Raw genomic sequence first — 14,945 nt, forward strand, 5'->3', positions numbered from 1 at the left:
AGGTGATGTAAAGATGAAAGCAGAGATCACAGCAGAAGCTGGAAGAGGCAGGGAAGGAATTTTCTAGAACTTCGTGGTGGTGGTGGTTGGGGGGGGATCTGGCTCTCCTGATGCCTCGATTTCAGGCTCCAGCCTACAGAATTGCAAGAGAACACATTTCTATTGTTTTAAGCTCCCACGTTTGTGCTAATTTGTTCCAGCAGCCACATAAACTAATACACCCCCTACATTTTAAGTAGGGCAGTGAAGTCTCTTTTTTGCTTAAACCAAGTCAGTTTTCTATCATCTGCAACTGAAAGAGTCCTAATTCAGACAGGAGTTTAAGAAAGAGAGAGAGAGGCAAAGGAATAGAGTGTTACCTGAGCAGAACAGAGGAGGGGAAGCTGAAGGCTAGGGGAAAGGCATGAGGAACTCTGCCAGTGTGGCTGGATAAGCCAAATTCCAATACCTAATAGAGCAACACTGGGACTTGTCTGTTTTACGCAAAGACATAAAAATCTTGGCCACATACTAAGAAAGAGTCAAGACAATACGAGGTTGGGGGCAGGGGCTAGAAAAGCCAGAACTTGCCTGAGGAAGGAGAAGGAAAAAGGAGGGGAGTGGTCCCTTCTCAAATCCGTGATATTGCTAAATGTGCAGACACCCTTTATTGGTACAAGCAAGGGCAGACTGAGCCACGGGGGATGCCCAGCCATGAGGGGGAATGTCTACACATCCTACTGGTAGCAGCTGCAGCCATAGGGAGATGTCTACACATTGGGAGAATGTCTAGCCATGGTAGGGATGTCTAGCCTTAATGAGGATGTTCAGTCATGGTTGGGGTGTCCAGTCATGGTTGGGGTGTCCAGTCATGGAAAGAGGTCCTGCCATGGGTCCACACTCAGTTGATTAGGAATGTTCAATCAATAAAGATATCTCTCAGAAGCTCAGCTGAACTGGAAAGAGTTGAGAGCTGGCGGTTATTAGAGTAGATGTCCTGACCGTGACCTTGAGGCCCTCAGGGGAAGAGGAGGACAGGAGAGTACTTGAGACCACTTGAGCCTGAGATGGGTGCCCTGGTTGGTCTTTTGAGGCTTCATTGGTTTTTTTGGCCTGTGTGGGACCTGTTTTCAATCCTTTGAGGTATATACCCAGAAGTAGGATTGCTGGATGTTATTTTTAAATTTTTTTTAAACATTTTATTTATTATTTGACACAGAGAGATCACAAGTAGGCAGAGAGGCAGGCAGAGAGAGAGGAGGAAGCAGGCTTTCCACGGAGCAGAGAGCCTGATGTGGGGCTTGATTCCAGGACCCTGGGATCATGACCTGAGCCGAAGGCAGAGACTTTAACCCACTAAGCCACCCAGGAGCCCCATATTTTTAATTTAATTAATTTGTTTGTTCTAGTTTTAATTTTTTGAGGGTCCACCATACTGTTTTCTAGGGTGGCTGCACCATTCTACATTCCCAGCAACAACGCATGAAGGCTCTGATTTCTCCACATTCTCACCCACATTTGTTATTTGCTGTTTTTTTTTTCCTTAACTAGTATCCACTCTCATGAGTGTGAGGTGTGTCTCACTGTCATTTTGATTTGCACTTCTCCCATGACCAGTGATGTTGAGTCCATCTTTACATGGACTTATTGGCCATCTGTATGTCTCCTCCAGGTCCTTTGCTCATTTTTAAATTGGGTTGTTTCTTGTTGTTGTTAAATTTTAGGAGTTCTCCATATATTCTAGATATTAATCTCTTACCAGATACATGATTTCAAATATTTTCTCCCATTCTGGGGGTGCCTTTTTTTTTTTAAGATTTTATTTATTTGACAGAGATCACAAGGAGTCAGAGAGGCAGGCAGAGAGAGAGGGGGAAGCAGGCTCCCCACGGAGCAGAGAGCACAATGCGGGGCTCAATCCCAGGACTCCGGGATCATGACCTGAGCTGAAGGCAGAGGCTTTAACCCACTGAGCCACCCAGGCGCCCCTGTTTGATCCACTTTGAATTAATTTTTTATATGGTGCTCGGTAAGGGTCCCTATTCCTTCTTTTGCATCGAGAAAAGCAGTTTTCCTGGCCCCATTTTTTTTTTTTTTTTAAAGCACTGTCCTTTCCCTATTGCGTGGTCTTGGCATCCTTCAAAAACCACTTGACCAGGCGCGTCCGCTCCCGCTGTAGCGAAGGACGGGTAGGGGAGCTGACCCCGGCGGTTTGCTCCGCTCTGTGGAGGAGAGATGGGGAGGCGCTGGGCCTGGGCTGAGGTAGGAAGAAGCCCGACCCTCGACGCCTCCCGCGAAGCTAGCCCCTGAGCCGTGATGCGAGCGTGGGTCCTACTCTCCGCGGTGCTCTGGTACCTCACTGGAGCTGGATGGCAGCGTTCTTCTGAACGTACGGGGAAAGGCCTCATTTATGGCAAGCCGGGACACCCAGTGAAAATATATGTAAAATTACATCACAGTAGCTCAATCCTTGCCTGTATGGATTTTAAACGTGCTAAAAAAGAAACAGTGGACCCCACCTACTCATGGATCGGGCCTAATGAAAAGCCATTAACAGAAAATAATCAAATAAATATAACTAAAAGAGGAAAGCTGAAGATGGAAGATTTTCAGGAGGCTTTGTCTGGACTTTACACATGTACTCTTTCTTATAAGACTGTCAAAGCAGAAACCCAAGAAGAAACGGTAGTAAAGCAGAGATACGACTTTATGATCTTTGCCTATCGGGAACCTGATTATTCATATCAGATGGCTGTACGTTTTACCACAAAGTCTTGTGAAGGAAGATACAATGACCTGCTTTTTAGAGTGCTGAAGAAAATCTTGGATAATTTAATCTCTGATTTGTCATGCCATGTCATAGAACCATCATATAAATGCCATTTTGTTAAAATTCCAAAACATGGCCTCGTACATGAGCTATTTATAGCCTTTCAAGTTAATCCTTTTGCACCAGGATGGAAAGGTGCATGCAATGATTCTGCCGACTGTGAAGATATAACTAATCATAATATCCTCCAGGCAAGAGATCGGATAGAAGAATTTTTCCGGAGCCAAGCATATATTTACTACCATGACTTTAATAAAACTATACCAGCTATGCATTTTGTGGACCACAGTTTTCAAGTAGTACGTATGGATAGCTGTCGTCCAGGCTTTGGAAAGAATGAAGGTCTACACAGTAATTGCGCTAGCTGTTGCGTGGTTTGTAGTCCTGGGACTTTTAGTCCTGATGTTGATGTTACTTGTCAGAGCTGTGTTTCCATCCGTGTTTATGGAGCTAAATCTTGCACATAAACTTCAAACAAAAATCGTATTATGAAGACTACATATATTTTAGAAACTTTAAAAAGATAGTTGACATGGCATTTCTAAGAAGGAATTTAGTATCTCCAGTGGACAAAGGAAAGTGTATTAGTGGATGATTTTGAAAGAAATATGTTTTGCTGTTTACAAACTGAATCTGTTGCTCTGTACCTAAGACTATATTAAGGTCAAGAAGAGTAGCAAAGTATAATATAATAAAAACTTTATACTTTCCATATATTAATTTGTTTGAAATCACTCTGATATGATATAAAGGCATATATACTACCTTTGTAATTAGAACCAAAAAAAGTTTCTTTTGGTCCCTTTGCTATTAGTTTGTTTTTTAAATAATTAGTTTTAAAAGTATAGTTTCAGATTTATAGAATAATTGAGCACATATTACATAGAGTTTAGTATTCCCTCACCCCTCCCCAATATACCCTACTACCCTATTGCATCAGTGTGATACATTTGTTATAATTAATGAGAAAGTTGATACTATTATTAACTATAATTCATAGTTTATATTAAGGCATTCTTTGTGTTATACAGTTCTTTGGGTTTTGACAAATGCATAATGCCTTGTGTTTACCATTACAGTTTCATACAGAATAGTTACACTACCCTAAAACTCCCTTATGCTTTTACCTATTCATCTCTCCCTCTTGCTTCAGAACTCTTGACACCACTGATTTTTTTAAATATCTCTATGGTTTTGCCTTTGCCAAAATGTTATGGACTTGCAATTATACCATATGTAGACTTTTCAGGCTGGCTTCTTTCACTTAGCAATATACATTTAAGGTTTCTCCAAAAAAAAAAAAAAAAAAAAAAAAACCACTTGACCATATACATGAGGACCGTATATGTGAGCTATCTGTTCTAGTCCATTGGTCTGCCTTTATGCCAGTACCACAATGCTTTGATTGCTTTAAAGAAAAACTTTGATAGTAATTTTTGAATCAGGAATCAAGCATGTGTGAGTCCTTCAGCTTTGTTCATTTTCAAGCCTGTGGTGGCTGTTCAGAGTTCTTTGAGATCCATATGAATTTTATGTTTTTATTTATTTATTTATTTATATTTTACTTATTTTTATTTATTTTTCAAACAAGTCTCACATATTTGTTACTGAACCAACCCACCAGTGCATAAGCATAGCGACAGAGAAAAATCATTTCCCCAATAAAGCACATCTGTTGTTCAGGCAGTAGTGATGTTTACTCGTGACCTTCGTTCAGCATGAATGTATGTGTGCCCTCTCATGTGTGATCCTTTACGGACCTAGCTTCATTCTTCTCCAGTACCTCCTCAGTTGTCACTGAGGAGCCTGATGTAGGCTGTTGCGGACTGGTTTATATTCCGCAGCTCTATCTGGGGGTGCGGAGGTGGGCAGAGAGCCCTGCTCCTCATCAGAGTCCAGGGAAAGAGGGCAAATGTCTTGTAATAGCCTTCCAGGGAAGACAGCAGCTCCTCACAAGCCCCCCATCCTCTCCTATTCCAGAAGGATCCCAAGGCATCTGGCCAAGACTCAGATTCGCTGGGGTTCAAGCCTTTGCCTTCGTAACCTATGTGGGTATGTGCAAGCCTGCCATGGCGAGATCGTCCCTCTATAGCTCCATCCCTGGAAATTCCTGGGTCCACTAAGATGTCTCAGGGGCCCGGGCCACTCCACTGGATACCCTCATTGGTTGTGCAGATTGGGGCCTGAGCCTTATTCATCTTAAGGCAACATTGGCTGAGCGACCATACCGTGACCCCCCAGGCGGGTGATCAGGCCTACTGAGGGCACTGGACCATAGCCCAGGCTCCCCACCTGGAGCCGAGCCAGCTGAAAATGTCATTCATCCAGGGGCAGCAGAGGCCCGACCTCTCCTAGCCAGCAGAGTCTGGAGCAATGGCAGTGTCTATCACCAATCCCACTAGGAAGTTTAGCACGATGAGCAGTCTGTGAAAAGGTATAAAAAAAGTCCAAGAAAACCAGGATGAAGCTGTAGGGAATCATACCAGGGTCCAGAAAGTCCATTATCTCAAAGGGAGGCCGTTCCTTTCTGGAATCAGCAGATGCTGACGGGTTCTGAGCGTTTTCATTTCCGAGTTCTCATTGGTCAGTGAGAGTGGTGGAGGCCGCCTGGGTGATGTTGACCAGATGCCCAGCGGACGAGAGCTGAGAGAGAGTAATGGTCCCTCCAGCCATGACCCTCGGGGGCTAAGATGTTCTCTTTTTTAAGGGGGGAGGGGCAAAGGGAGAGGGAGAATATTTTTTTTCTTTTGTTTGTTTATTTATTTGTTTGCTTTAATTTTTTTCAAAGATTTTACTTATTTGACAGATAGAGATCACAAGTAGGCAAAGAGGGAGACAGAGAGAGAGAGGGGGAAGCAGGCTCCCCGCCGAGCAGAGAGCCTGATGCGGGACTCGATCCCAGGACTCTGGGCTCATGACCTGAGCCAAAGGCAGAGGCTTTAACCCACTGAGCCACCCAGGCGCCCAAGAGGGAGAATCTTAAGCAGACTCCACAGGCAGCGAAGAGCCAATGTGGGGCTCGATCTCACTACTGTGAGATCATGATCTGAGCTAAAATCAAGAGTTGGATGTTTAACTGACTGAGCCACCCAGGCGCCCCTAAGGTGCTCTCTTCTTAATTCAACTTGCTTCAGCAAGAATCTGGTTCTGCGGTCTTCCTTAAGTACATTGTGCCATCCCAGCATGCCTCCTGTCTCCTGACATCTGGGCCACATCACCACCTTAAGAGTGGTCACCTCGTGGTCATGATCAGAATTTTTGCAAGGAAAGCATCTGACAAGGCAGCCTGGAAGCCATCTTTGGAAGTAGAGACATCTGTGGGAAAAGCCCAGCCCCACTTCCACCCTTGACTCACAGGGTCCTTCCTCATTGCTGGAAAAATCTCAACCATCCTCCCTAGGCATTTCACATCTCTGTGACACGTCTCCTGAATTTATCTTTCTGACTTTGTCCTCCTCCCCCTCCCCATCTCTTGCTCTGCTTCTGCCACACCAGCCTCATTGATGTCCCTCAAACATGCCAGGCACATTCCTGCTTCAGTGTCTTGACATCTCTCCATCCCCAAGGTATCTACAAAGCTCCTCCTCCCCACCTCCTTAACCTGGAAGTGACTTCCCCCACTCTCTGACCATCATATAGAAGTGAGACCTCCTTTCCACCCAGCATGTTCTGTCTTCCCTGCTTGACTTTTCCCCATAATGAACACTACTATCCAAACACTCTCTCCATAACTGTCCCAGAAGTACAAGAGTCTTGCCTGCTTTTTTTCACTGTTGGAGCCCTGGCCTCAACAACACTCTGTGGCAGAGAGTGGATGCTCAGTAACTAAGTGTTGAGTGAATACGTTGGTCTAAACCAGTTAAATAAATCCCACTGCGGGGCAGCTGGGTGGTTCAGTGGGTTAAGCCTCTGCTTTCGGCTCAGGTCATGATCTCAGGATCCTGGGATCGAGCCCTGCATGGAGCTCTCTGCTCAGTGGGGAGCCTGCTTCCCCCTCTCTCTCTGCCTGTCTCTCTGCCTACTTGTGATCTCTGCCTGTCAAATAAACAAATAAAATCTTTAATAAATAAATAAATAAATAAATCCATCCCACCAAACACAGGCCACTCAGCCATGGGTCACAGACAAGTGCCTTCCCTGGGCCTCAGGGCCTGGTCAAGGATTCCCAGCAACACTAAACAAAGAACTTTTGTTCAAAGATTCACTCATTCATCCATGTAAGAATCATTGAGCCCCTACTATGTGCCATGTAATATTATAGGTATTTGTTAAAGCAAAGAGTCAGACAGAGAGGAAGTCCCCACTTGCCTAGAGGTCCCATTCCAGGGATCACAACAAATAAATGTGCTTTTTGTGATGGCCATTTGTGACTGGTGTGCCCTAAGGGGTTTAGGGATCATACTGTCTAGTTTTGACAACGCTAACTCTTACCAACAAGGGCAAGTCCGTTAGAAAGTTTTCTGCAAAAAAACCTCACAGAAATGTTACTAACTCACAAGCACAAGCCACCAAATGAAACTCTGGTGCTGAAATTTTTCTGGCCTCTGGAGGGAGCTCCTCCATCGGCCAAAATAAGATGCCTTGGAAAGGTTTTTGGAAAACGGATGTTTGGCAACATTTCCTTTTATGTGATTTTGTTGCCAAAAAGTTCACTCGCAAAGACTCTTAGAGCTGAACACTTAAAACTTTGAAAATACAATTTCCTCATCTGTGTATCATTGACAATCTCCCACCTCCATCCCCCTCAAATTGTCTTAGTTGTCAGTGTTCTAGACAGAAGAATTAACTAACTGTTAGAAGTATGAAAGGCAGGGAGAATACGATCATTATTGTAAGTGGTTTCAACATCAGTAGCCAAAACTAAGGACATGGGGGAACTGAGTAAATAATAACAAACAAAATTCATGAGACTCATGTAGAACTTTAGATTTTTTTCAAATAGAGTAATCATTTATTTCATACATCCATAGAATATTTACAAAGGAGTGGCACACACTTGGCCTATAAGAAAAGCTTAATTTACAAGTATAATCAGTGATCATGTCTAGTTATCTCAGAAACAAATCAGTTAAAAACTTTTTAAAGTCTCATCTCATTGAAAATTAAGGAAAACCTTCGATGGAAGGCAAAACCAAAATAGAATTGCAACTTCCAAAAGAGCAAAAAGAAAAAGAAGACTACTTCTTTTTTGCTGAAAAGAGATTAGTTCCTAACAAAGCCTGGGTTGGAGGGACTGCCATGGTCTTGAATCCCTCCAATTATCAAGGAAGAAAGACCAAAATACAGAACCCCAGCACTTATCCCTCAAAAGAAAACAGAAACAAAAACAGAATCCAAAAGAAATGAGGACAAAGAAGATAATAATATGTCTTTTTTAAAATTCACATATAACGTATTATTTGTTCAGGGGTACAGGTCTGTGATTCATCAGTCTTACACAATTCACCATAGCACATACCCTCCCCAGTGTCCATAACCCAGCCACCCTATTCCTCCCGCCACCCTCTCTTCCAGCTACCCTTAGTTTGTTTCCTGAGATTAAGAGTCTCTTATGGTTTGTCTCCCTCTCTGGTTTTGTCTCGTTTCATTTTTCCCTCCCTTCCCCTATGATCCTCTGTCTTGTTTCTCAAATTCCTCATATCAGTAAGGTCATATGATAATTATCTTTCTTTGATTGACTTATTTCGCTTAGCATAATAGCCTCTAGTTCCAACCACGTAGTTGCAAATGGCAAGATTTTGGTTTTTTGATGGCTGCATAGTATTCTAGTGTGTGTGTGTGTGTGTGTGTGTGTGTAGATATAGATATATGTCACATCTTAAAGATAAAAATAAAAAGTTCAAATTACTGAAACAGAAACCCTCCTCTTAAAAAAAAATCACGGGAAAGATAAATGAGCTTAAAAGCTGTTATTTGAAAAAGACTAATAAAATAGATGAATTTTATGAACCAGATTTTTTTTTTTAAAGAGAGAGGGTAAAAATATAGAAGATAGGAAACGAGAGCTGAGGACATGACTACAGATGTCGGGAAAATTAAAATTATTTGGAGAGAATATTCTGTGCAATTTTATGGCTAACCAAATTTTAAACTATTGAGGAAATGGATGATTTCCTAGCAAAATATAAATTATCAAAATCAACCCAAGAAAAGTTGCAAACTTGAACAGCTCAATTACCACAGAAGATTATATTTATTATGTATTAAATATTGCCTGGGAACCAGATGGTTTCATGGCTGAGTCTTATTTAACATTTACAAAGGCGACAATTTCAAATCTATTTAAATGATTCCACATAACAGAAAAAAAGAGGGAAAAGTCTCCAATTCATTTCATGAAGCCAACTTAGCATTAACACCAAATCTGATAAAGATAGGCCCCATAAAGAAAGCTAGATAGACCAGGGTTGGCAAACTTTCCCTGTAAAGAGCCAAATCGTCTATATTTAAGGTTTGCAGGCCATACGGTGTCTGTGGCAACTACTCAGCTCTGTGTTGGAGCTCAAAGGCAGTCACAGACATTATGTAAATAGATGAGTGCAGTAGTGTTCCAATAAACCTTTATTATGGACACTAACATTTGAATTTGATATAATTTTCAAGTGTCACAAAATACTCTTCTTCTTCTGGTTGTTTTTTTTTTTTTTTTCCCCTCAACCATTTAAAAACGTGAAAGCCATTCTTAGGTTGTGGGTTGTACCAAAATGGGCACTGGGCCAGACGTAGCCTGGTCATGGGGCGTGGGGTGGAAGAAGCAGTCGTTTGCTGACCCAGGGCCAATGTAATAGCCCAATCTCACTCATCATTATAGATGTAAAAATGTAAAATAAAACATTACTGGGGCACCTGGGTGGCTCAGTCAGTTAAGCGTCTGCCTTTGGCTCAGGTCATGATCCCAGAGTCCTGGGATAAAGCCCCACATCCGGCTCCCTGCTTGGTGGAGAGCCTGCTTCTCCCTCTCTCTCTGCTGCTTCCCCTGCTTGTGCTTGCTCTCTCTCTCTCTCTCTCTCTCTGTCAAATGAATAAATAAAATCTTTAAAAAAATTACCAATAGAATCCAGCAATATGTCAAAAGAATACTGCAATAAGATGAAATAAAGTTTATTCTAGGAATGTCTCGATCATCAGGAAGAATTAGCATATGTCCTTAGTGAACAATTTAAAGGAAGAAGGAACGGCCTCTTGATCAAATCAATATATGCTAAAAGGATGTTTATTAAGTTCGGCAGCTGATCTTAATAACACTGGGTAAAACTGGAATAGGAAGAAACTACTTAAAATTGATGAAAACTTATTTTGTTTTGTTTGAGGCAAACAGCATTCCAAATGGTGGGGGGAAAGAAAACCATGACCAATAAAATCAGGAATCTAACAGGGATGCCTTCTATCATTCCTATTATACATGGTGTTTTGGTATCAGCAAATGCATAGATTGGGAAGATCGGTATAAAGTTTGAAAAGGAAATAAAAATTATTTCTTTCTGGTGCCAATACGATCATATACCTAGAAATTCCAAGAGAATCCAATGAGAAAAAGCAATAGATGAGAAGTAATAGAAGATTTGGGGGTGCCTGGGTGGCTCGGTGGGTTGAGCTTCTCTCTGCCTTTGGTTCGGGTCATGATCGAGTCCTGCATCGGGCTCTCTGCTCAGCGGAGAGCCTGCTTCCTCCTCTCTCTCTGCCTGCCTCTCTACCTACTTGTAATTTCTCTCTGTGTGTGTCAAATAAATAAATCTTCAAAAAAAAAGAAAATTTGGTATGTGGCCTGATATAAAATAAATATATAGAAATCAGTAATGTTTCTTCATTTTAAGAGTAATCAAATGGAAATTGGGTTGGATAAAACATTCCATCCACAACAATAACAACAAACTATTAAATATTTAAGAACAAATTAAAGTGTAAGGACAAAAACAACATAAGATAGGGTGGGGCGATATAGGACCACAGTTTTTATATACTATTGAAACTAAACTGTATTAATTTGACTAGGTTGCTGTAAATTAAGATACTCATTGTAATCCTCAGAGTGACACTAATAAAAAATTTAAAAATATATAGTAAAGAAAATAAGAAAGAAATCAAAATGGTAAACTAGAAAATCTAACACAAAAGAGAGCAGTAAGGGAGGAATTAAAAAAAAAACAAGGATATGACATATAGAAAACAAACAGCAAAACGGCAGAAGAAGTTTTCTTATCAATGATTACATTAAACAGATTAAACTCCCTAATCAGAAAGCAGAGGACAACAGAATAGATTCAAAAACGAAACGAAACAGGGTGCCTAGGGACTCAGTTGGTTAAGTGTCCAAGGTTCAATTTTGGCTCAAGTCATGATCTCAGGGTTGTGAGTTCAAGTTCCACATCAGGCTCTGCACTGGGCATGGAGCCTGCTTAAGATTCTCTCCCTCTCCTTCTGTCCCTCCCCCTTTCTCCCTCTCTAAAATTAAAAACAAAAAAAGTTAGGTCCAACTATATTGTGTCTACAAGTTGGACAATATAGGTCCATCTATGTTGTGTCTACAAGACATTCTCTTTGCATCCAAGAACACAAGTTGAAAGTGGAAGGATGGAAAAAGATATCCCAGGCAAACCATATCCCAAAAGAGATTTGGGTAGATATACTAACATCGGACACAGTAGACTTTAAGACAAAAATTGTACAAGAGACAAAAAAGACATCATATAGTAATACAAGGATCAATCTATCAAGAATATGTAATAATTATAAACACATATGCACGTAACAAGAGTCCCAAAATATAGGAAACCATGGGAGAAATGGAAAGCCCAACAATCATAGTTGGAGACTAATCAATAAGTCAATTAGACGAAAGATGGACAAGGAAATGGAAGATGTGGACATCACTAAATAACCACCAGACCTGGCCGACCTCTACAGAACACCCCACCCAGCAACAGCAGAACCCACATTCTCCTCGAGGGCACATTAAACATTCTTCAGGACAGACCATATGTAAGGCCACAAAACAAGTCTCCATAAATTGAGAAAGACTGAAATCACATAGAGTATCTTCTCTGGCCAGAGCAGAATGATAATAGAAATATATAGGAATAGCAGAATATTAATAAAAATGAATCATTCATAATAGGAAATCTGGAAAATTTACCACTTTGTGGAAATCAAAAACACACTTTAAGGGTGTCTGGGTGTCTCAGTCAGTTACGCATCAGACTCCTGATTTTGGCTCAGGTCATGATCTCAGGGTCATGAGATCAAGCCCTATAATGGGCTTGGTGCTCAGCTCAGAGTCTGCTTGAGTTTCTCTTTCTCTCTCCCTCTGCCCCTCCCCTAGCTCACACACATGCACGCTCTCTCTAAATAAACAAAATCTTTAAAAAAAAAAAAACACTCTTTGTGGTGCCTGGGTGGCTCAGTGGGTTAAAGCCTCTGCCTTCAGCTCAGGTAATGATACCAGGGTCCTGGGATAGAGCCCCGCATCAGGCTCTCTGCTCAGCGGGGAGCCTGCTTCCCTTCCTGAGATGAACAAAATAAAAAATAGAAAAACAACAGGGGTGCCAGGATGGTCAACCTGTTAAGCATCTGACTCTTGCTTTTGGCTTGAGTTGTAATCTCAGGGACGTGAGATCAAGTCCAGAGTTGGGATCCATGTTCAGCATGGAGTCTGCTTGGGATTCTCTCTTCCTCTTCAAGAGCCTCTGCCCCTCCTGCTCATGCTCTCTCTCTTTCTCTCAAATAAGTAAATAAATCTTAAAAAAAAAGAAAAAGAAAAACAACAAATCAATAAAAACAAAAGTTGATTCTCTAAAAAGACCAACAGAATTGAAAAACTCTTTGTTAGACTGAACAAGTGAAAAGAGAAAAGACTCAGTTTACTAAGATCAGGAATGAAAGTAGGGACCTTATAAAATAAAAAAGATCACAAGAGAATCTTATAAACAACTGTATGCCAACAAATTAGATAGCCATGGTGAAATAGGCAAATTCCTAGACACACACAAAGAACCAAAACTGACGGAAGAAGAAACAGAAAATCTGAAAAGGCCTACCACAAGGAAAGAGATTAAAGCAGTAATTTAAATATTTCCAATAAAGAGAAGTCCAGGACTAGTCAACTTCATGGGTGAATTTTATCAAACATTAAAGAACTGATACCATTCATTCTAACATGTTTCCCAAAAAGTGAAGAGAAGAGAATGCTTCCTAACTCATTCTTTGAGGCCAGTATTGCCATAACACCAATGCCAGACAAAGAAACCATAAGACCATATGAAAAAAAAACAAAAACAAAAAACAAAAAAACTAAAGACCAATAATAATTACAAGTGCAATGCAAAAAGTTTAGCAAAATACTAGGAATCAAATCCAAGAGCATATTTAAAGGATTATATGCTGTGACCTTAGGGGATTTATCCCAGGAATGCAAGCAAGGTAGATGCAACATGTGAAAATCCATGTAAATAGAATAAAGGGGGAAAATCACATGATCATCTCAATTGATACAGAAAAAGAATTTGACAAAATCTTTAATAGCTTTTCATGGTAAAAAAAAAAAAGGGAAGAAAGAAAATTCAATAAGCTAGGAGTAGAAGGAAGTTTCTCAACCTGATAAAGGGCAACTATGAAAAACCCACAAGTGACATCATACTAAATGGTGAAAGACAAAATTTTTTCTCTAAGATGAGGAAGGGACAAAGATATCTGCTTTCATCACTGCTATTCAACACTGTATCAGAAGTTTTAGCCAAGGCAATTGAGAACTAAAATGCATCCCAACTGGAAAAGTAGAAGCAAAATTATCCCTACTTGCAGTTCACATGATCTTACACGTAGAAAATGAGAAAGAATCCACCAAAAAATTGTTACAGTTAATAAACTAATTCAGCAAAGTTGTGACATACAAAATAAACACACAAATCATTTGTATTTCTATGCAACAGCAATGGAAAATTCAGAAATGAAATTGAGGAAACAATTGTATTTATAGTAACATCAAAAAGAATAAAAATCCTTAGAAATAAACTTAACCAAGCAGATGCAAGACTTGTATACTTAAAACCATAAAATACTGTTTAAAGAAATTAAAGGGGACCTAAATACATGGCAAAATATTCTGTGTTCATGGGTCAGAAGACTTAATATTCCCTAAATTGATTTATGGAGTCAACACTATCCCTTTCATTCCCACTGCCTTTTTTTTTTTTAACGGAAGTGGAAAGCTAATCTTCAAGTTCATATGGAATTGCAAAGGTCTCGGAATAACCAAAACAACCTTGAAAAAGATAAAGTTGGAGGACACAAACTTCTTAATTTGAAAACTTATTGCTAAGCCACAGTAATCAACAAGGTGTGGTACTGGTATAAAGACAGACATGTAGATCAACGGATTAGAATTGAAAGACCAGAAATAAATAAACAGCTCTATGTTCAACTGATTTTCAACAAGGCTACCAAGAGTCAGGGGAAATAATAATCTTTTCAAAGAATGGTCCTTGGACAACAGGGTAACTCCCGCAAAGGCATGGCGTTGGATTCTTATCTCACAGCATATAGACATATTAACTCACAACCGAAGTCCTAAAGGTAAGAAATAAAACTATAAAACTCTTAGAAGAAAACATGGAAGTAATCCTCATGACCTTTGGATTTGGCAGTGGATTCTTAGCTCTGACACCAAAGCACAAACAACAGAAGAAAAATAGATAAATTGGACATCATCAAAATTAGGAACTGTCGTGCATCAAAAGACATTAATGAGGGAAGTGAAAAGACAACCTGCAAAATGGGTGAAAATATTTTCAAATCATATATCTGATAAGGTCCCAGTGTCCAGAATATATAAAGAACTCTTACAACTCAACAATGACAAGACAAAGAAGCCAATTAAATAAGTGGTCAACGGATTTGAATAGACATTTCTCCAAAAATATACAAATGCCCCCAAAAGCCCATGAAAAGGTGTTCAACTTGGGCCACCTGGGTGGCTCAGTGGGTTGGGGCCTCTGCCTTCAGCTCAGGTCGTGATCTCAGGGCCCTGGGATTGAGCCCCACGTCAGGCTCTCTGCTCAGCAGGAAGTCTGTTTCCCTTCCTCTCTCTGCCTGTCTCTCTGCCTACTTGTGATCTCTGTCTGTCAAATAAATAAATAAAATC

At 40.6% G+C, this 14,945-nt stretch overlaps 1 protein-coding gene across 1 annotated transcript; it reads left to right on the plus strand.

Annotated features, from left to right (window-relative positions):
* The first annotated feature begins 2,144 nt into the window (after nucleotides 1-2,144).
* On the plus strand, nucleotides 2,145-3,301 carry LOC125090234 (zona pellucida-binding protein 2-like). The gene is made up of 2 exons (XM_047712813.1): nucleotides 2,145-2,241; nucleotides 2,345-3,301. Exon 2 carries the CDS (start codon nucleotides 2,458-2,460, stop codon nucleotides 3,274-3,276), a length of 819 nt encoding a protein of 272 aa, XP_047568769.1. The 5' UTR covers nucleotides 2,145-2,241; nucleotides 2,345-2,457; the 3' UTR covers nucleotides 3,277-3,301.
* Nucleotides 3,302-14,945: the final 11,644 nt, after the last annotated feature.

This window comes from Lutra lutra, chromosome 1 (genome assembly GCF_902655055.1).
Source record: "Lutra lutra chromosome 1, mLutLut1.2, whole genome shotgun sequence".
Taxonomy (NCBI): domain Eukaryota; kingdom Metazoa; phylum Chordata; class Mammalia; order Carnivora; family Mustelidae; genus Lutra; species Lutra lutra.

Excerpts from the sequence above, each read along its gene's own strand:
- LOC125090234 (XM_047712813.1), top strand. The coding sequence starts at position 2,458 with ATGGATTTTAAACGTGCTAAAAAAGAAACAGTGGACCCCACCTACTCA.